Below are 22,203 nucleotides of genomic sequence, written 5' to 3'. Positions count from 1 at the left end.
CACAATGTGTGACCAGTCCCCCAAAGCCTCTTCCCTAAGGCGTTCTGGCCAACAGTCTCATTGCCATCATGTGATGCCATCATACAACACAGGACAAGTAGACATTGCATTGTATGTGAAGACAGTGAGGGCCCACCCACAAACAAGGGGTCTGAAAAGAAAATTGAGCACTGGCAACCTGCCTGAGCAAAAATTAAAATTATTGTAAAGAATATTTTTTTACTTGCTTTAAACTAAAAAGATGTTATACTTACCCACTCTGTGCAATGATATCCCCCACTGGTGCTGTCCACTCCTTACCCCGGTTGCCCCCTCAGAAAGCAATGTGCTGAGAGTGCACCCATACAGATGTGCCCCAGGGAGAGAGGCTGTGCGTCCTTAGACACACACAGCACCAGTAAACCGTGCCCCTGCATCCGCCTCACAGGAGTTTAACAGCAGCAGGAGCCTATGTGGGGTTGGTTTAGGGATGTGGGAAGGTGTCCTTTGTGGTTATCTCAAACAAAAAAGTGCCTCCTGGAGATGGGATTATAAAGGCGACCGGTATCCAATAAGATAAAAATGAAGTTTATTGAGTCATCATAAAAAATATAATGAATACATCTACACAAATTGTAACAAATGCACAATAATGTGACTACAGCTGCACTAGATAAATGAAACGGCAAAGTAAGTATCTGAATACATAGATATTACAACTGAATGACGCAGGGGGTGGTAGGGGTTTCTCATGTGCCCAATGCATTTCAGGTGGTAGCCACCTTTCCTTTAGGGGGACAGAGAGTAGAGGTTTACACACATTCCCTAGGTAAAGGTATTATGTAGAAAGATTACATGCCGTACAAGGTTATAAAAGGTACAAATTGAAATGAGTCTGCCAGAATCGTGTAAAGGTCTGTGTTAGAGGTATCCGAACCAACCAAGCGACAAATGGCCTCACAACGATCCCAGAGTGAGGCCAATGGTGTCCACTCACTGTGCCATAGATAAGTATTAGATATAATATAAACCATCTGAGTTTAAGTGGATTCCTTAAATATGACTGATACCAAAGGGGGAAAAGGTCAGACTAGGTATACCGTTCAGAGTACAGTAGTATGTGCCTTCAATGTCCGGCAGATCATACTAGGTATACCGTTCAGAGTACAGTAGTATGTGCCTTCGATGTCCTGCAGATCAGACTAGGTATACCGTTCAGAGTTCAGTAGTATGTGCCTTCGATGTCCTGTAGATCAGACTTGGTATACCGCTCACATACAATAGTATGTGCCTTTGATGTCCTGCAGATCAGACTAGGTATACCGTTCAGAGTACAGTAGTATGTGCCTTCGATGTCCTGCAGATCAGACTAGGTATACCGTTCACAGTACAGTAGTATGTGCCTTCGATGTCCTGCAGATCAGACTAGGTATACTGTTCAGAGTACAGTAGTATGTGCCTTCGATGTCCTGCAGATCAGACTAGGTATACTGTTCAGAGTACAGTAGTATGTGCCTTCAATGTCCGGCAGATCATACTAGGTATACCGTTCAGAGTACAGTAGTATGTGCATTCGATGTCCAGCAGATCAGACTAGGTATACCGTTCAGAGTACAGTAGTATGTGCCTTCAATGTCCTGCAGATCAGACTAGGTATACCGTTCAGAGTACAGTAGTATGTGCCTTCGATGTCCTGCAGATCAGACTAGGTATACCGTTCAGAGTACAGTAGTATGTGCCTTCGATGTCCTGCAGATCAGACTAGGTATACAGTTCAGAGTACAGTAGTATGTGCCTTCGATGTCCTGCAGATCAGACTAGGTATACCGTTCACAGTACAGTAGTATGTGCCTTCGATGTCCTGCAGATCAGACTAGGTATACCGTTCACAGTACAGTAGTATGTGCCTTCGATGTCCTGCAGATCAGACTAGGTATACCGTTCACAGTACAGTAGTATGTGCCTTCGATGTCCAGCAGATCAGACTTGGTATACCGTTCAGAGTACAGTAGTATATGCCTTTGATGTCTGGCAGATCAAAGCCTATATAGGGTTGGTTTAGGGATGTGGGAGGGTGTCCTTTGTGGTTATCTCAGAGCTTGTTCTAATTCCAGTAAGCTCCTAAACTCCTATAGTAAGCTGACAATTAATAAATCTCAAGCATTGTCACTTCAGAACCCCCCCCCCCCCATTCCCACCACCACTGCATTCAGGTTTGTATCCTTGTTGAGGAGGATTGCATTCCCTTCTTGTCCTGGTGACTGAAAGGATGGGAATTTCTAATTTTTGCAGATGTCACCAGAACAGAAGGTAAGTGGAATCCCAAAGGGGACACCTGTTCTGATGACATTTGTCAAAGTTGAGATTTTTCCCACTGACTGCCTGTCCCTCTCTATAGAACTGTGCTCTCATGACCCCTTATTTCATCTACATTGTATGTCTATGGCTAGGTTCCCACTAGCCCACCATGGATCATTGTTCAGAGTGCGCTATGTACCTTTTTGTCAAACATTCAGGAGGTGAGCCTGCCACCTACTGAAGGTCTGTTCTTTTTTTAATGTGACTAATTCGCCACAAAAGCAAAGCAAGTATTTAGCTCATGGCGCAGCTCCATTGACTTGAATGGCCAATTTGACCGGCGTTGTTAGCCACGGCATGTAAACAGCCTCGTCTGGCTGTAATTTCAGACTTTAAGACTATGTGGGTGATCTGGAGGGGGGGGGGCAGTAAAACTATGGCTCAACCACCTGTTTTTAGTGCCCCAAAGCTGCCCATGTGAAAGAGAGAAAGTGAGGAGAGATGTCCCCAACATGGTAATAAAAACATGACAAATTTTTGACCCTTCCTCAAGCTAACTCACACTTAAAAATACCTTTTTAGAGAATTTAGTTTTAAAATACAGCAAAACAATAAAAAATAATAATGCTTAAAAAATGACTTCTAAATTAAAAAATACGAGCTCCAAATTTAGCATCTCAAGATCACAAAACAAAGTTTTACCTGTTAAATCTTGTATTTTCAATATCTGTTCTTTTATCTGTCAGTGTGTTGATGTGTGATTTTATATATATATATATATATATATATATATATATATATATATACTGTATATATGTAGTACTGTATATACATATTTAAAGCAGTATTAACCGAAAACCAAAAATCTATTATATTGCAGCTTACCAATCATTATATGTGGTGGTTGCATCAGTTTTTATTTTCTTTGGCCTTTTCCCCTCTGTTTTCATCTGGTGAAGGTAACACACCTCCGGTATTAGTGAGACACAACTCTGGAGGAATGAGAACAGGAGACACAGCAGACAGCAGCATCATTAGTCTGGAGGGGGGGGGGGGGTATTGGTAAATGTATTACCAGATTTAGGTACACTAACAAATTGAAGCCAGACTCCAGCTCACACTTTATGATCAGTTACAGCAAACAGTTGTTTTGCTTTTGGGACAAAGGTTTTGCATAAATAAATACGAGTTTGTGATGTGAAAAACAACAGACTTGCTCGTTGGATCAACAGATGAAAATAGAAGGGGAAACGAATGCAGCCACCACATCTAAGAATTGCTAACCTGCAATATTAAAAAAAATGTTTGTTTTTGGGTTTATTACTGCTTTAAACTATGTAATTAAAGCGGTGTTCCAGCCTCCCCCTCCAAAAATGAAAAGTCAGCACCTACACATACTGTACACATACTGTAGCTGCTGAATTTTAATATTATGACAGTTACCTGTCCTGGAATCCAGCGATGTCGGCACTGCAGCCGATGTTTCCATCAGCTGTCGGGTGCTGCCGCTGCCATTGGCGGTAAGGAAACCCGGCAGTGAAGCCTTGCGGCTTCACGGGCGGGTCCCTACTGCGCATTCGCATTGGCTCTGCGGCAGGGGTAGGAGGAGGGGGCCAAATCTCCGAGTGACAGCGCGGCGGGGCTGTCTCCCGGCAGTGGGGAAGGGTACCTATCAAAAACGGGTACCCGTTCAACCCCCCCGAAAGGTGCCAAATGTGGGGGGGAGGAAGCAAATGAGTGGAAGTTCCACTTTTGGTTGGAACTCCGCTTTAAGTACAGTATACATACTGAGACCAGCCATACATGGAGCAAATTTCTTTCCTGCAACTACAGGTTGCAGGAAAGAAATTTGCTTGATTCCCCCATCAACACAGACAGTATTGATGCGGGAATCCCCCCTGCTGGGCCACTGTCTTCTCCCAGTGGGTGGGTGGAGGAAGCTGTCCCCCCTGGGAGAAGACAGTGATTACTGCCAGCAGCTATGGCAACCTCTAGTGATAACCGTAAGAGAATCCAGCAGGCTGGTTGTACCCAAGTTGATCGATAAACTTGGTACATTCAGCCTGCCCATTGACGGTTTGAATCTCGGCCGGTTCAGCAGAGTATGGTTGGCCTTAATTAAACTATGTGCTGGCAGAAGGTATTCAATGACTGAAGTTGTATGTTTGTGGAGGCACATGGCGCAAAAGGATTGTCTGAATGTAGTCTTGTCGCATTGTATAGTTCGCAAATCTCATTTTTTTTCTTTTCTTCCAGTATAATCGGGTTTGGATCCCTGATGCAGATGAAGTTTGGAAATCTGCTGAAATCACAAAAGACCTGAAGATTGGGGACACTGTGCTTCACCTACGCTTAGAAGATGGCTCTGTAAGGAAGATGGGGGAGGGGCATTGTTAGTAAATTTTTTGGTATAAGTGAATATATTTCAGGAGAAGTTGGATTTGTTGCTTCTCAACGGTGGCCATTTTATCGCTTATTATAATACAATAGATAAATAGAGTCACCATTGCCTTTCACATATATTTATAAAGGGACAATTTATGTCTCAGTCACATTGGTATTTCCCTTTCCTCATAATGGGAGGCACCTATTTACTTTATCACTCATCAGCGATGACAGGAAATTAGATACAGTATCTGTCCCCATCATGCTCAATTATATTATATCTGCTACGCCTGGTGATAAAATACAATATTTTAAAATGTTGCAAAGAAGCGGCTCACACAATTTTGTGAAATAAACAATAAAATAGCATAAACAGTAAAAAGTGGTGCAGCGCTATTAAAATAACAACAAAGTCCACATTTAGAGAGAAAGAGAGTCCCAGTGGAAAACCTAGAGCAGTGATGGCAAACCTTGTCACCCCAGATGTTTTGGAAATACATTTCCCATGATGCTCATGCATTCTGCAGTGTAGTTGAGCATCGTGGGAAATGTAGTTCCAAAACATCTGGGGTGCCAAGGTTCGCCATCACTGGCCTAGAACGTGTCTTCAATCCGTATGTGAGCCCCACCACCGACACCCAATCACACAGCCTCTTACCATATATCATAGACCCTCACTACTAAGGTCTATAAAAGTGGTGCTATATACATCAGGCAAAGGTGATAGTGGAATCCTCCAATACTCCTCTAGCGATCCTCTCCGCAGGCATAACATCTCGTGTGGAGATAAATGAAACATTCCTCATGGTGTAGACTTAACCACTTTACCAGCGGAGGATTTTGCTGTCTTTACACAAGCGGGCGGATCTCCACACTCGATTCCCCGACGATCGGGGAAGAGCAGCGGCGATCTCCGCCGCTCCTCCCCTGGCCCGACTCCCGCTGTGACTGAATACAGCGGGAGCGAGCCCCCGGCGGCGCGCACGTGCCGCCGAGAGAGGGGAATATCTGGTGATGTAGTACTACGTCGCCAGACGTTATCGAGCCTCTTTGCCGCAGTACAGCTCTAGTGAGCAGTGCGGAAGTGGTTAATAATCCAATTTATTATAAATAAAAGATCCACTCACATATTAGTTATAAAACTCCAGCACATCTGAGTATATCAATCCTGTGTTTTAAGACTGGAACAAGACCCTCCTCCAGTGTGAGCTCCAGTGGATCTTTAAACTTAACGCTACTACCTTACCGGGCTTCAATGAGGCGACATCCTTTAGGCCGTTTCTTGACAGTTTCCAATCAGGAGGCTTGATGGTGTCAATGGAAGGAAGGAATAGGGTTGATTTGCTAAAGTTGAAGAGAGCAAAATCTGGTACAGCCGTGCATGGCAGCCAATCAACTTCTAATTGTCAAATCCAACATGACTTCCTTTCCTCAATTTTGCTGTTATACGTGTGTTGTAAAGACATCATTTCAAACAAGAAAGGGATGCCGACCACTTACTGGAGGCATAGATCTTCTAGCATGTTCATATCCAATCAGTAAATGCTGGATGACTAAGATTGATCCCCATGATTCGGCCATATTGATGAGAAAACATGTTGGGGTCATGGCTTTGGGTGGGAGGGAGCAGCTTGCTGTCATTACAATAAACTCTGGCTAGAGTTGAAGGTCTTCAGTGTCCAGCCTTTGATTTGGATGGTGGACTACAGTGGAGCAGGAGAAGACACCAGGGCCTTGGCAATGTTCTGATTGCTGGGAATAGAGGATAAAAGCTGGACTATAAGTGGGTTCATCTAATAATTGTTCAGCTTGATCTATTATATTACATCTTCTTAATGTGTATTCTGTTATCATTGCACATGTTTGAGTCCACCCAGTTTTCTTAGGATTCTTACTGACCATTTAAGATATCAGTATACAGTAGGTTGGGTGATTAAACAGCAAGACGGGATAACAATCAACATGTCAACAGAGGTCTATATAGCTCTAGGAGTTCCTCTGATAGGTTTAAGAACTATTTTTGTTTCTTTAGATATACCTAAAATTGGCATGGAAGTCAAAGTCATATGATGATGATCTACATTTCCTAATACCATCGATACACCACACATCCCACTAGATGCCTTATTCTCAGCATTTATCCAAAGGATGTACTGAGTGGTATCCATGCGGGAAATATTCACAATCCTAGCAATGAGTGAAATGCTTCATGCTATTGTACACTGAAGTACAGTATATGACCCATAAGGCAAATGAATGGCACAGTTTAAGGCCTCATCCGAACCATGGTGCAAAGACGTCAGTTTCTCTTCACATGTTCTGCAAGGGCACAATAAAAACAGTTGTTCTCTATGTGCCCTGTTCACATCGGTGGCACGAGAAAAAAACTGACATGACATCAACATTGGTGTGGATATGGCACATAACTGACACGCATGGAAACTGATGTTGGTTTTCCCTTCAATTCCCATCAGTTTTCATGCACGCATGGTGTGAACGAGCCCAAAAGTGAAGCTCCCGGCACCCAACTAAATGCAGCAGTAAACTATTTTACCTTCCAAAGGATATACCATACCACACAAGCAGGAAAATCACTCTCCTGGTTCCCCTTTACAGCTCCCTGGGTTATCTTCCTGCTCAATGTATGATGTTGTAGATTCATTCTCCGATGAGCAATTTGGAGGAAGAGGCTTGAAATTGGAAGCTGCAAGGACGAAGCAGGAAATTTCAACTACCTGGAAGGGTAGGGTTACAGAAATGTACAAATCACAAGATTGGCTTCATAGAATTATAGATTCTTTGGGAGGTTAAACAAGATGTATATGTAATTTAGCCGGAGGTCTGCTTTAAAAAAAAGTTTATCATTTTTGCACAAGATAAATACAGTAAAACCTTGGATTGCGAGCATAATTCGTTCCGGAAACATCTTGTAATCCAAAGTACTCTTATATCAAAGCGAATTTCCCCTAAGAAATAATGTGTAACCATAAAATATCCATCCACAAATGGCCGCCTCCACAAGGGGATTAGAAGCAAAATCTAGCCAGAGCTACAGAGTATAAAAGAGAAGTGAGGCGCCTCTAAGTGTAGCAATATGGATAAATTTAGCTACTCACATTGTTGATAATTAAAACAGGCACATCTAAGTATGCAGGCATCCGGGGTAAAGCTGTCCACATAGACCGTCCTCTGCACCGCCGGCTCTCCCGCTGTCAGTGCGCAATCGTGACCGGGAAGACTACCCTGCAGTAGAGCGATCTGAAAGCGAGGTTTGAAGTGCTCGTGGAGCGCAGTATGGAAGGGATGATGTCGATGGCGGTGCAGAGGACGGTCTATGTGGACAGCTTTACCGTGGATGCCTGCATACTTAGATGTGCCTGTTTTAAAGCGGAGTTCCACCCTAATTTTATACTTACCTCCATCTCGCTCCGGGACACCTGAAAAAGAAATGGATAATCGCATTTTTTTTTTTTTTTACTTACCTCGTAGCGAAGAAAATATACCTACCTTACTTCCTTCTTCCTCCTTCCTCGGCCGCGGCCCGTCGTCACTTCCTGGCTCTGCAATGATTCCTGGGAGCTGAAAGTCATCGCTCCCAGGAATCATTGCGCCTGCACCGGCCCCGACGTCAGTTCCGGGGCGCACGCGTCATCCCCTTCTAAACAGCTTCTGGGCATGCCCAGAAGCTGTGGAGGGATGACGCGCGCAACCCAGAAGTGACGTTGGGGCCGGCGCAGGGCATCGTGGGACTGAAGAAGGCGGAAGAGGACGCCGAAGAGCATCTCGCTGGCTTCAAGCTGCCCACATCTGAGATGGCAGCGCTGGACAAGACGTTTTCAAGGTAAGTATTTGTCCTAACAGGTAAGTGCATCCCGGGACAGATCAGAGGCTTGCCATTGTGGAATGCACTAGCCCTGACTGTCCCGGGGGTATTTTTAAAAAAAAAAAAAATCCAGGGTGGAACTCCGCTTTAATCATCAACAATGTGAGTTTCTAAATGTCGTACCTTCATTAAATGTAACCATATTGCTACACTTAGAGGCGCCTCTCTTCTCTTTTATACTTAGTTGTGACATGATGCTACTTGTATATCAAGATATCACTCGTTTATCAAGTCAAAATGTATTAAAAAATGTTGCTTGTCTTGCAAAACGCTCTCAATCCAAGGTTTTACTGTATTTAAAAAAAAAACAACTGATTAAGGTATTCTTCTACATTTGCAGTCAAATTTGAGAATAACCCCATTATATGTTTATTATGTGATTACCATTCACTCAGAATACCTAAAAATGTGTGCTTTTTAAAAACGTTGAGGAGATGGCCTCTCAGCAGATCTTAAGAATTTCTGGACAGGCTCAGTGTTTTTGTTCGCTGGCTCCATAGACTACTCCTTCCTTAACATACAATGCAGCTGCCCAGCTTATTTATCAGTTTACAACTGATCGTGAAGAGCTGCCAGCACAGTATAGACAGGGTTTATTGTTTTAAACCAGAGGCGTAACTAGAACCTTCAGGGCCCTGGTGCAAGAAACCAAGAAGGGCCACCCGGACCCCTGGCCGGAGCCCTTCCCTTTAAGCCTGGGGCTCTTCCCACTGATCCTGGGGCCTTTTACTCTCGTTGCGGGGCCCTTTATTACGGACCCGCAGCGGCACCCTTTCACAAGTTCTGCAGTCAGCCCCCTTCCTTCCACCTTGGGGCCTCCCCATGGTGGTGGAATACCCAGGCCCGGTCGCAAGTGTGACCTTTGCGATCCTGGAAGTTCACCCACTGGTGTCCGTAGTTTTTATTTTTTGGTATTTTAATTGAATTATTGTTTATCATTTTATTTTATTTTTTTTACAATGTCACTGACTATGACTCTGTCCATTCAGAAAAGGAAGGAGCTGATAAATTACATATTTACCGACCCCTTCCTGGTTCTCTATTGTGACACATCCCCTGCAGCAGCCTGGCAGGAGAGGGGAGAGAGCACAGTGGGGAGGGCAGCACAGTAGTGGGGGGGGGGGGGACCAGGGGATCACACAGGGGCCCAGAGACAGCAGAACACAAGTGAACTGGATAGAAGGAGCGGCGGGGGCAGCATACAAAGGAACCAATCTCCTCCATTTTCCTCCTGCAGCTACAGGGGGAAAAAGGAGGACAGTGATTTCTCTACATGCTGCCTCTGCCACCCCTCCTATCCAGGTGTACAGGGGAGCCTCACAGGCCCCCCGGAGCATGGGGCCCGGTTGCAACCCCTGTAGTTATGCCCCCTTTTTAAACATTACTCTCCTGAACAAAGCAGGGATAGCTTGAAAGGATTTCCAAGCAAGTAAAAAGCACTTAAAAATGTAGCCAGCTATTTTTTTTTTTATTTTCTCTTTTTTAACTTATGCTTTGTTTTTAGGAACAGGTAAAAAATATAAAGCAGGTGTTTGTTTTCCCAATTTGGCTTCAAAAGTGGAAATACACTTTAGGCCATGTTTTCTTTTAGAAATGGGTGCTGACAGGATCCTAGTCAATCTAATCACACCAAAGAACAGAAGGTGTTCATCAGGCAGTACTAATTTGCTGTTATATAGGTATATATAAAGGTAAATGTTTGGAATCACTGGTTACTGGGCATAAAATACTTCATCAATTATTCATGGCAGGTCTCTATTATTGTAGTTATTTGTTTTATTCTATTTTCTTAAACATTATATCTCAGTTCTTAGAATCTGTGGTCTATATGAGGAAATCTTTATGCTGAGCGTCTAATCAGTGTATGTAAACCCTAGATCTATTTTTCAAAATGTTTGGAATCATGCCTCACCCACCCTATACAGTTTTCTTAAAGTGATAGTTTGCCTTTAGGGACATTTTCTATAGAACTTCCCATGCACTGGAGCGTCTCAAGCACATTACCAGTTCACAAAAAGGATATAGAGGAACTGGAGAAAGTGCAGAGAAGGGCAACCAAACTGATAAGAGGCATGGAGGAGCTCAGCTATGAGGAAAGATTAGAGGAACTGAATTTATTCTCTCTTGAGAAGAGGAGATTAATGGGGGATATGATCAACATGTATAAATACATAAGGGGTCTATATAGCGAACTTGGTGTTGAGTTATTCAATTTAAGGTCATCACAGAGGACAAGGGGGCACTCTTTATGGCTGGAAGAAAAGAGATTTCATCTCCAAACCTGGAGAGATTTCTTCACAGTAAGGCTGGGTTCACACTGGTGCGATGCAGGAAAACCTGCGAATCCTGTGCGGGTACCCTCAAGGAAACTGAATCGCAGACGGTTCACACTGACCTCTGCAAACTGCTGCGGGTGTCAATGTAAAGTTAATGACACCCGCAGATCAGTTCACAGTTCGCATTGTGAATTGTGAAATGATACAGGAAACAGATCGCATAGGTGTGAACACCCGTGCGATCTGATTCCAGTGCAGACCAAAAAAAATGGTCCTTTACCATTTTGGTCCGAATGAGAATTCAGCTATACAAACTGTATGGCTGAATTTGCATCGCACAGGCATCGCATGTGATCCGCAGAGCAAATGCAATGTCTGTGTTCGTACCAGTGTGAACTCAGCCTAAGAGCTGTGAAAATGTGGAATTGAAATGGGGCTGGTTGGGGAGATAAGTAGATTAATAACGAGACCACATCCCTATTGAAATATAAAAATGCATGGGATAGTAGGCAGTGTATTTTCTTCTATATAAACCCTTTCTTACCAATAAATATTTGAACTAAATATTAAATAAAAAATGCAGACACATAGTTGTGGAAAAATTATGGCCGCGGCCGTTTATTACTGGTTTTAAACTCTTTTAACTCAATAAATATAATAAATAGAAATAAAATTTAGCCCAGCCACTAAAGCTCAGGCCATATCAATAAATTAAAGCCAGCCCAGCCACTATGGCTCAGGCCTCATCAATCAGTAAAATTCAGCAAATTTTCTTAAAAACATCCAGCAATAAACAATTGTCCACCTTTGTAACACAAAGGCGACACCACCACGTAACAACAGCCGCGACAAGGGAGGGGGGGGTGGGGAACCTCTTCTGCTGCTGCTCCTGAGGTGAATGAGCCCCTCACAGCTGGGCTCCCTTATTTATAACCTAAATTCCCGCCTAACATCTCCTCACAAAGCTAACCAATCACCTGCTACTACCTTCCACTCACCTCAGGTAGCTCATCCCGCCCTTTCTTCCCTGAGGAGAAAAACCGGGAAAAAAACCACACAGCTAATTCTGACTAGCTAATACCATAACATGCCACTTCTCCCATGTGGAAAAGGGGGCATATAAAATGCTTGCCCTTTTCCATTCATGGGATAGTAGGCAGTGTATTTTCTTCTATATAAACCCTTTCTTACCAATAAATATTTGAACTAAATATTAAATAAAAAATGCAGACACATAGTTGTGGAAAAATTATGGCCGCGGCCGTTTATTACTGGTTTTAAACTCTTTTAACTCAATAAATATAATAAATAGAAATAAAATTTAGCCCAGCCACTAAAGCTCAGGCCATATCAATAAATTAAAGCCAGCCCAGCCACTATGGCTCAGGCCTCATCAATCAGTAAAATTCAGCAAATTTTCTTAAAAACATCCACAGGACAGAAGGGGAACTAAACCCTTCTGTCACCATCCACAACCGCGGCCAACTCAATACTAGTAGCTAGGTCTGCATTAAAAATATCGAGTCCAATATTCGATAAATGGACCCCATCAAATCTATATAACGCTTCTATTCCCCCTTCCAATTCTGTATGTCTAAAACTAAAAATCCCCACTTGTTTAAGGAGTTTAGCCAAGGTCCTGTTAATTTTCTTCCTAATCTTTTCAAAAGGGCGCAGAGAGGGGGAGTTAAGCCACCTGAGTCTCTGCACAATTTCGGAAAAGATTACAATAGTCTTAGGAGATGACATTGCAAAATTGTACAGGTCATTCCTAATCCTAAAGATCAATTCTATAGACTTGGTTTGACCTATATCGTTACCGCCTAAATGGATGAGCAGAACATCCGGGGGGGGGGTACAGTTGATGCATCCTACAGAGCTCCAAACCCAGATCCTCCCATAACATTCCCCTCCTACCACACCAATAAATCTGGAATTCCTCAGGATTCAGTCCTAAATTCTCAGAATAGATTCTGGATCTTGCTCTCCGCTGGGCCCAGTGGATAAACGAATGGCCGACTATCCAAATCACTCTGACAGGACCTGGAAACAGATTACAGTATAACATTATGGGCGAACATAAAGCTTGTAACAGTTGGAATTCCATCTACCTAACTTCTTAATTGCACCAGCTTCAAAACCCAAAGCAGAAGCCTCCGTGGCAGCCCCAATTCTAAACGAATGGGAAGTTAACCTCACATTCCCTAAACCCAATTTATCCACACACAATTTGAGGACCTTGTTAAACTGGTACTTAGTAAGTGGGGCACCAGAAACATGCAAGAAAAAAGCAGAAGGATTTGTAGTAGTAGGTCTTAACTTCAAAAATTCTGTAACCAAATATACAGGGCAAATGTTGGAGCCCTGCAATGAATGTAAATCTATCACCGCACCTCTATTCAACTGATCAGTCTTTGATCTTTTGATAAATAATTTCAAAGAATTGGAAAAAACCTGTACATTCTCAAAACTCAAATCAATTATCTCAGAAACCCTGAGGGCGGCAAAGAAGGCCAGGGAAAAAACAGCTTTAAACATTGCAGATTCAAAATCGGAGAAACATACCTGTTGTGTAACTCCACAAATATTACCCAATATCTGTGGAGTTATTGGATTTCTCCCATCCTTCCTAAACGTTTTCTTTCTATAACCTTTTAAGGCCTGCTTGATGGAAAAGAAGGAATTACACGGTGGTAAATTATGTAATTTCAGGAAAAAAGATACACCAGCCAAAGTTTTTATTATATGAGCATAAGAATATTCATTCCTAAAAAGTAACTCCAAAAATTCCAGTACCAGATCTTCCGAAAATCCCTCCGCATCCTGTTTAGTATCCAAGAAAGACCGCCACATCCCCCAGGCAGATTTATATCCTACCCAGGTGGCAGGAGCCACTGACTCCTGAATCATTGAAGGTACTAATTTTAAACCAGGGTCCACAGTTTTCTTGGACAATCTCTGCCTATCAGATCCGCCTCTGGGTGCAACCGAAGGAATCTTTCCATCTGGAAACGAGATAGGGCATCCGCCATGTCATTGTCTTTACCTGCCACATGCTTTGCCTTCAACCAAACATTCAATGATAAACACTTAAAAATCATATACCTAAGTAAGACAATGACTGGCGGAGACCTAGAGGAAAGACAGTTGATGGCATATAATACACCCTTATTGTCCGTGCTGACCAGGATCCTCTTATTCCTAAAATGTTCCCCCCATATTTCCAAAGCTACAACAATTGGGAACAGTTCCAGTAAAACTATGTTCTTCACTAAACCCCTTGATTTCCAACTGGGATCCCAACCACCAGCACACCAGTGCGTGCGCCAAATGGCTGCAAACCCAGCCGAACCTGCAGCATCTGTAAATAACATGAATTCACTGTCTAGCACGAACTCCTCCTGCCAAACTGCCCTCCCATTGAAGTGTAGCAGGAATTGCCACCATACCAGCAGGTCTTCTTTCATGTCACTGGACACTCTTATATGTGAAAATGGGGATTTTAGGCCCGAAATGGACATGTATAGTCTCCTAGAAAATGCCTTACCTATAGGCATTACCCTGGAAGCGAATGCAAGCAGTCCTAACAAAGACTGCATTTCATGTAAGCAAACTTTCTTCTTCCTGACCATCTTCAAAATGCTATCCTTAAGCTTCTCTATCTTTTCAGGAGGCAACCTAAACTCCATTTCTGCTGTGTCTATAGTAATTCCCAGGAAGTCCAAACAAGTACTTGGACCCATTGTTTTCTCTGTTGCCAATGGGATGCCAAAACTCCTGCAGACCCTAAAAAATGTTTCCAAAAGATGAGCACAATCGTCTGAATCCTGCTTACCAAAAAATAAAAAATCGTCCAAGTAATGGATTATATCACCTTTACCTGACTCTTGCTCAACAACCCATTGTATAAAGGTGGCAAATGTCTCAAAATATCTGCAGGAAATTGAGCATCCCATTGGCAAACACATGTCAAAATAATAAAGACCATTTAATGAAAAACCTAGGGAACTAAAACAATTTGGGTGGACCGGTAACAACCTGAACGCAGATTTAACGTCTGCTTTAGCTAGCAGTGTACCGACCCCAAGCCTTCTCAGTATCCCTAAGGCATCCTCAAAAGAGGAGTATTCAACTGAAGCAACACTCTCATCTATTTGGTCATTAAGGGACTCTCCTTTTGGAAATGATAAGTGGTGGATCAATCTAAAAGATCCCGGCTCCTTTTTGGGAACAATTCCTAAAGGGGAAATTCTAAAATTCCTAAAAGGGGGTTCCCAGAACGGTCCTGCTATTCTCCCCTCTGCAATTTCTTTGTTAACCTTGCTTATAACAACTTCCACATATCTATCAACTGACTTCAGGTTTTTATAACATTTGCAACCTAAACCTAAAAACTCAGGTAGATGAAAACCTTCATTAAAACCATCAATTAGCAACTGAGAACTCACCTTGTCTGGGTATGCTTGCAGGTGTGGGAGCATTTCTACCAGCCTCACTGGAGACTGTGCCCTTTTGTACATTAACCTGTTGCTGGTTGGCCCCAGCCATTTTCCGGAAGCATTTGGACACCGGGTGGGCCCCTGAACAAAATGCACACTCGTGTCTATACTTGCATGCTGTTGCCCACCTACACTGGCTCTCGTTGAAGTTAAAGCATATACCTTTACGAAAAGTACTGGTATTGCTTTGAGTATTAACAGTTTGTCTCACTAACGGTTGTCTCTGAGGAACAAAAAGGTTCAGCCATAGGCCTATATCCTTTTCACCCCATTTTAGACTCTTATGAATAGCAACTTTCTGTCTAAAAGACTCGTCATACGAGAACCATGCGGAACTACCAAAGTTCTTGTATGCTTCTAGTATGATATCTAAGTGTCTAAAGAGACCTACACTTCTATCTGGGTAACGTTCACATAAAACTGATGAATAAATTAAAAAGGCCTGAAGCCAATTGTTAAAATTCTTAGCAACTGGCCTTCTCCTATCCTCTTCACCCTTATCCTCCCTCTTATCAGCTTTGAACAGGAATTCCTTAGAAGAGGGGAGCAACGATAAAATATCAATGAACTCCCCCTTCCAAATCCTCTCCCTCACTGCTGATGTGAGGTGGAAACCTAACGGAGACACTTCACAAGAAATCACCTCCTTAGCACATGTTTCTGGAACGTTACCTGCATTACTATCTAGCACAGGAACATTAATTACAGAATTCACATTTGCAATGCTATCTACATTTTGGCCACAAGATGGCGCCCATACGTCTGCTACTGTTCTCTCTTGACTAACTTGTCTATTACTAATTACATCCACTTCCCTAGCTAACCTCCCCACCACTTCAACTAAATTAGACAGGATAGCCATGCTATTCGACTCACCCTGTCTCACATCTCTCGGTTCGTTGGACGGTCCTGCTACTCCGATGACTGGGATGGCCCGACTCTCCTCACGGAAGTCTTCTGCCGCTGCTCCTTCTTCTTGACGGTACCCCGGACGACTTGCTGCACCCTCCGACGCTGCTGGAGACTTCCTCCTCTGCTCCGACCTCCTCCCTCGGTCTTCACCGCCGTTCCTGTCGCCCGCCGAGCTCCTGGACTCCGTGCTCCTGCGCGCCGGTGCGCGACCTCTGCCCCCTGCTGATCCCGACCTCCTCGGTGACGGAGAATGACGCCGGACCGGCATCCTCTTCCTCTTCCCTCTTCCGCCGGAGATGACGCTGTCACTCTCAGCATGACCCGGCTCCACTTCCCGCTGCTCCGACCTTCCTTCAACCACCGCTGCTCCGGTAAGAACAGAGGGGGGGTTCACATTTTCCGCCATTGCAGTTTCGGCCACCGCTCCTTGACCAGAAACCTTGGGAATATTCAGGCAAGTGCGGATCCACTCTTCAGCCCCGGCTTCTCCTGCCCTCTCCAGTAACTGCCTCACAAGGCTCATTATCTTCCTGAGGGTACTATTCCTTTCCCACGGCAGAATACAGGGAACCTCTTCTGCTGCTGCTCCTGAGGTGAATGAGCCCCTCACAGCTGGGCTCCCTTATTTATAACCTAAATTCCCGCCTAACATCTCCTCACAAAGCTAACCAATCACCTGCTACTACCTTCCACTCACCTCAGGTAGCTCATCCCGCCCTTTCTTCCCTGAGGAGAAAAACCGGGAAAAAAACCACACAGCTAATTCTGACTAGCTAATACCATAACATGCCACTTCTCCCATGTGGAAAAGGGGGCATATAAAATGCTTGCCCTTTTCCATTCATTCTATTTGATAAAAACCCTTCTGTGTGCAGCACCCCCCCTAATACTTACCTGAGGTCCATCTAGATCCAGCGATGTTGCAGGAGTGCCTCGGCTGCCCAGGATTCCCCTCCTTATTGGCTGAGACAGCAGTGCCGCACCATTGGCCTCTGCTGCTGTCAATCAAAGTAGGTCAGCCAATGAGGAGAGAAAGGGGACAAGGCTGGGCTTTGGCTCCCTGTCTGAATAGACACACAGAGCAGTGGCTCGACTCGGGTGCCCCCATACCAAGCTGCTTGCTGTGGGGGCACTCAAAAGGAGGGAGGGGCCAAGAGCAGCGAAGAGGGACCAGAGAAAAGGAGGATCGGGCTGCTCTGTACAAAACCATTTCACAGAGCAGGTAAGTATAACGTGTTTGTTATTTTTAAAAAAACGAGATTTTAGTGTCACTTTAAGTTCAATTTAAAAAAACAGTGCTCCTTTGTAATTCCATGTTTGTAGGCCATACATGGCCTGTCCACAAAAACTTAGTGTAGGCAATGTCCCCCTCTGTCTTGCTTGAATGGAATGACAAGAGAGCACTTTTTTTTTTTGTAAATGCTGAAGAGTTGATGATAATTTGATTGGGACGCTGCACTGTGGTGGTGGTGTGGGGGGTGGAGTTGAGGAGGAATGTCACTAACGGTGACCTTGCTCTTCTGATTTCACTAACGGTGACCTAACCCCATATGCGATAAAATCAACATCATCAGCCCACTATGCGCACTTCTTCAGCCATTGGGCTATCTATAAGGCAGTTCAATGATAAACTGGAGGAATGGACATTGCATTCCCAAAAAAAATTTGCTTAAAGTAGTATTAAACCCCCCTATTTTTGAATAGGAAGATGACAGGGAAGGCATCCTGCAATAATATACCAGTATGTTTTCTTTTTAAATTTTCCCCTAGTCATTTACTTCTGGAACCTTGACAAGTTGCATCCTCCTTTCCCCCCACTACCGCTCCCTGAACTCCTGACCAGGAGGGTGCCCATAGTAAACATTATTAAACCGACACATAACTGCCAGCAGCAGGACTACATGTCCCATGACCCCTAGTGCTAGTTATACCAGCTCATGCTTTGCCAGCATTGAATTATAGCTGACAGTTCCTGGAAGGGAAGCTGGGAAATAACCCATTAATGGGGCTCCAGGCTGCCTGTGCATATTGATGCGTTGGGCTGCGATGCCGGGCAGTTGCTTACACTTAGGGGTCAGATGCTACAGAAAGTTTAAATGTAAATGACAGAAGAAAAAAATGGCAAACAGTGTAATTGCAAATCTGTACTTCTGTATGTTATTTTTTAAATGGAAGGTTTATTAATACTTTAAGAAAGCTGTATACAGTGAGACATGATGCCAAACATACTGAAAAATAGATTTTGGGTTTAAATACATTTTTTTACATTTGTGAACATTTTTCGTGGACAGATCTCTCTGGGAAGTAGTAGAACAGTGGCAGAATATATGAATGTGGATAAGATTTATTACTGCTATTATTGCAGGACCTAAAATACATAATTGAGAAGAGTCTGCCGCCTCTCAGAAATCCAGACATTCTTGTTGGAGAAAATGACCTCACCGCTCTCAGTTACTTGCATGAGCCAGCTGTTCTGCACAACCTTAAAGTGCGATTCATGGAGTCCAAACTTATCTACACCTACAGTGGTAAGCAAACATTGTGTCACAGCTGCTTGAAGCTTTCTTTGTGGTTTAAAAGATGAAAATGATTAACTCGCATTCCTCTGTATGTTGGGTTGGCTGTTCACAAAAGTCTGCGATCATTCATATTCAAATAATCAGATGTATTTTTTAAGATGACGGCCTCACCTAGAGAAATAGAGAACAGGTAACAATTTTGTCTTACAGAAAGGCAATGATAACAGGAGCAGTGACACAGAATGGGCAGCAGACTTACTTCCAGGTCACAACTTGATTCATACATTTCTCTCACAGCACTGCTACAGAATGAAAACTGCACTTGACCACCAAGAACTTGACTGTAGGGCTCCTCTAGTACACAGTGGGCATATGAACCTTGCAAGTACAGGAATACCTGATTTAAGGGGTTTGCCCATTACTTATTACAGTATATATAGTAAAGTCTGTTGTAGCTCCAACCACCTAGACATTGTGTCTGTTGTGACAAAAAGTGAGCCATGTCATGGTGTCCTAAGGGGTAGATGCTATCCATGGTCTTTACCCATGCAGGGTGAAAGGCTCCAGGTTGCTTGTTTTGACCAGAGAAAACTGGCTATGCAGTTTTTTGTAGAGCCAGTAATCCCTGGTATGGGTCCTGAAGCCCAGAGGCTTTACAGAATATTGGGTGGGATGAAGCCTCCAACCCTGGGTCCATGTATTATTGATGGCCGGCACGTACTGATTGAGCAGGTGTGCACATGCCTTATGGCTGCCTTTCTCAACCTTTTTACCCCTGGGGAATCCTTGTAATATTTTTCAGGTCACAGGGAACCCCTGTTAAAATTGTATTCATTGGCGATCGGTGGGAATAATGTCCCTACATTGGTGGTCAGTGGAAAGAATGCCCATCTTACAATAGTGGTCAGAATGTCCCTCTTATAGACAGCTAAAAAGACCATTGGTTCTTTTGTTTATTAAAAAAAAAAGATCATTGGTGTCATGCTGGCTCTGGCAAATGGCATTGGACATGGAGCTATGCAGGCACCATCAGTTATAGAAGCTCAATCAGCCACAGCTAAGGAACCCCTAGTAGTCAATGGAGCAATCATAGGTTTCTTTAGAACCCTAGTTGAGAATATTTGCCTTAGGCTGGCCATACACGGTGCAAAATTCTTTCCTGCAACCATCCCTGCCGGGAGAAGACAGTGAATATTGCTAGTGACTATAGCAGCCGCTAGCGATAATGGCTATAGAATCCAGCAGGCAGATTGTTCCTGCTGAACCGGCCAAGATTAGAACTGTGTATGGCCAGCCTTATGGTATCGGAGCTGACTAGATTTCAGGGCTACACCCTCTCGAGAAGATCATTGTGCTGCCAGGGGGCAGCAGGTTCATTGACACATTGGGATACTGGCCTGTCTGTTGTTAAAGACAGGTGACATTACCAGGCCAGAGCCTGGTAATGCCAGAGTTTCAGTTTGTGTGGAGCTAGACTGAAGGTTGGAGTGGATCTAAATAGCCTAAGAGGCTGAAGCATTCATGTTGTATGCTGGTACCCCTGCAAGAGCATCCTTTCTATTCTATTCCTTTTGAATAAAAGTAGGAAAAAAGCCAATTAAATGTTCTTGACTGGTCGAACTGGAGTTCATAAAGGGCGCTACGTTTGAGCTGAACCCCCATACTAAGTACAGTTATTTAAAAGAGGATGTTCACACAAACCTATTTAATTAATTTTGGCTAAATTAAAAACAAAAAAATCCCTGCATGTAGTGCCTGCTGAAAAAAGCATTGTGCACACGCAACGAATTTCCGCCGACCGGTCGTCCGTCTTTTGTCCAGAGTGGTGTCTGTTGGTTGGAATGTGCTCTAGACTGCACACAAATTTTCCCGCACAACAAAATTCTACTTCAGAAGTGATGTCATGTGTTGGTTTGCTTTCTTTGTGTTCTTTCATCTCTGAGCATGCCCAGTCTTGCTCATAAGATTTTTCCCCATCGAAATCTGTACTAATGAGACGAAAATTGGACGTGTTTTGACGGTCGACAAAAATTATATAGCCTGCACACCAGGATTTTTTCGGCCGAAAAGTCGGAGTCGGTTGTCGGAAGCACCATACTAACAAGCCGAAAATCGACAGATTGGTCGCCTGACGAAAATTCCCGGCTGAATTTCCACTTGTGTGTACGGGACTTAAGAGTGCTTCACCTGCTGAAATATATGAATACAAGATATGCAAAAAATGTATACCATAAAAGCACAGTGCGCTGTTCCTTTAGGAAAAAATGTTTAAACAATTAAAATATTATGCCCAAAAACTGTGAAATTGTAAAATATATATAATTTATAGATTAATATAAATAATAATGTGCACATAAGATAACAAATCAAAGTAAAAGAGTCCCACAGGTAAGAACTATCTCTTAAGATCAGCCCGTTAATTCAGGTCCTCACAACAGACAATGGTGTATACAGCACACCTCCACCCGTATCTACACACTTCTTACCAGAAAGAAAGATACCAACACAGAGATCAATAGGTGCCTGGCGGCTTACCAGCTAAAGAAATTCACGCTAACTCAATCACACGGCAATCTCGGAATACATGGATTCCCACAGAAATTAATATATGCCTGGCTGCTTGTCAGTTAGAAGAAATCCCGCTGTCATGATCACATAGCAACCTCTAAATAACATTCTTAGCAGAGATATGTGAAAAAAGATGAATAGCATTAAAAGCAATAACTGGACTTGCATGTGTATCATAAAACAACACATCTGCTTTGCACATCAGCGTGTGTAATGACGTCACGTGTCAGTCTCTTCAGAACACATTTCTCCCAAAAAGGCGTCATCAGGGGAACAGAACGTATATAGGGGGATAGGGGAACGAGCTAGTGCAGATTTTTTTGTAGCTTAATGCCTGGAATGCATTAAAGAGTAACTTTTGCTAATAAAAAAACATTCCCTTCTGCGTGATCAATGTACATTGCAGGGATTTTACTAAACTTTGTTGTAGATTCATACTTTTGTTATTTTGATAAAGTCACTGTTTGTTTGTCTGTGTCCATATGCGGAATGAATCTCTATCTGAGTGATTTTATAATCATCAGTTAGCTGCTACACCTGCAGGGCTCTAATGAGGAAATTGGCATGGTCTGCATCCCTTTAGACGTGATTTCCCTTTGGGAGTATCTCACTAAAAATGACATTTGTGTTGCAGGGGATGCTCAAAATCTGACTTGTATCTTGGTGTGCAGACTTCTGGGAAAATCAGTAAGCCAATCACTCAAGCAGAAAATTACATATCTGGAGGGGTGTTCTGTACACCATCTGTGTACAGAACGCCTCCAGGTAGCCATATTGTATTGCATTTTACATGAAATTACAACACTGCTGATTGAAAGGGAACGGTAACATTCAATTACAATATGACTTGTGTCACAATTGTATACGCTATATTAACTTTTTTA

At 43.3% G+C, this 22,203-nt stretch overlaps 1 protein-coding gene across 2 annotated transcripts in view; it reads left to right on the top strand.

Annotated features, from left to right (window-relative positions):
* MYO5C (myosin VC) overlaps nucleotides 1–22,203 on the top strand; it is a 231,607-nt gene that overhangs the window by 58,193 nt on the left and 151,211 nt on the right. For both annotated transcript variants that reach the window (XM_082256678.1, XM_082256677.1), the window contains exons 2-3: nucleotides 4,534–4,644; nucleotides 18,598–18,760. In XM_082256678.1, coding sequence (XP_082112804.1) covers nucleotides 4,534–4,644; nucleotides 18,598–18,760 — 274 coding nt within the window. The remainder of the gene's footprint in view (nucleotides 1–4,533; nucleotides 4,645–18,597; nucleotides 18,761–22,203) is intronic.

Source organism: Pelophylax lessonae (genome assembly GCF_965119305.1).
Source record: "Pelophylax lessonae genome assembly, chromosome: 4".
Lineage (NCBI taxonomy): Eukaryota > Metazoa > Chordata > Amphibia > Anura > Ranidae > Pelophylax > Pelophylax lessonae.
This window is presented reverse-complemented; position numbering and strand designations above follow the sequence as displayed.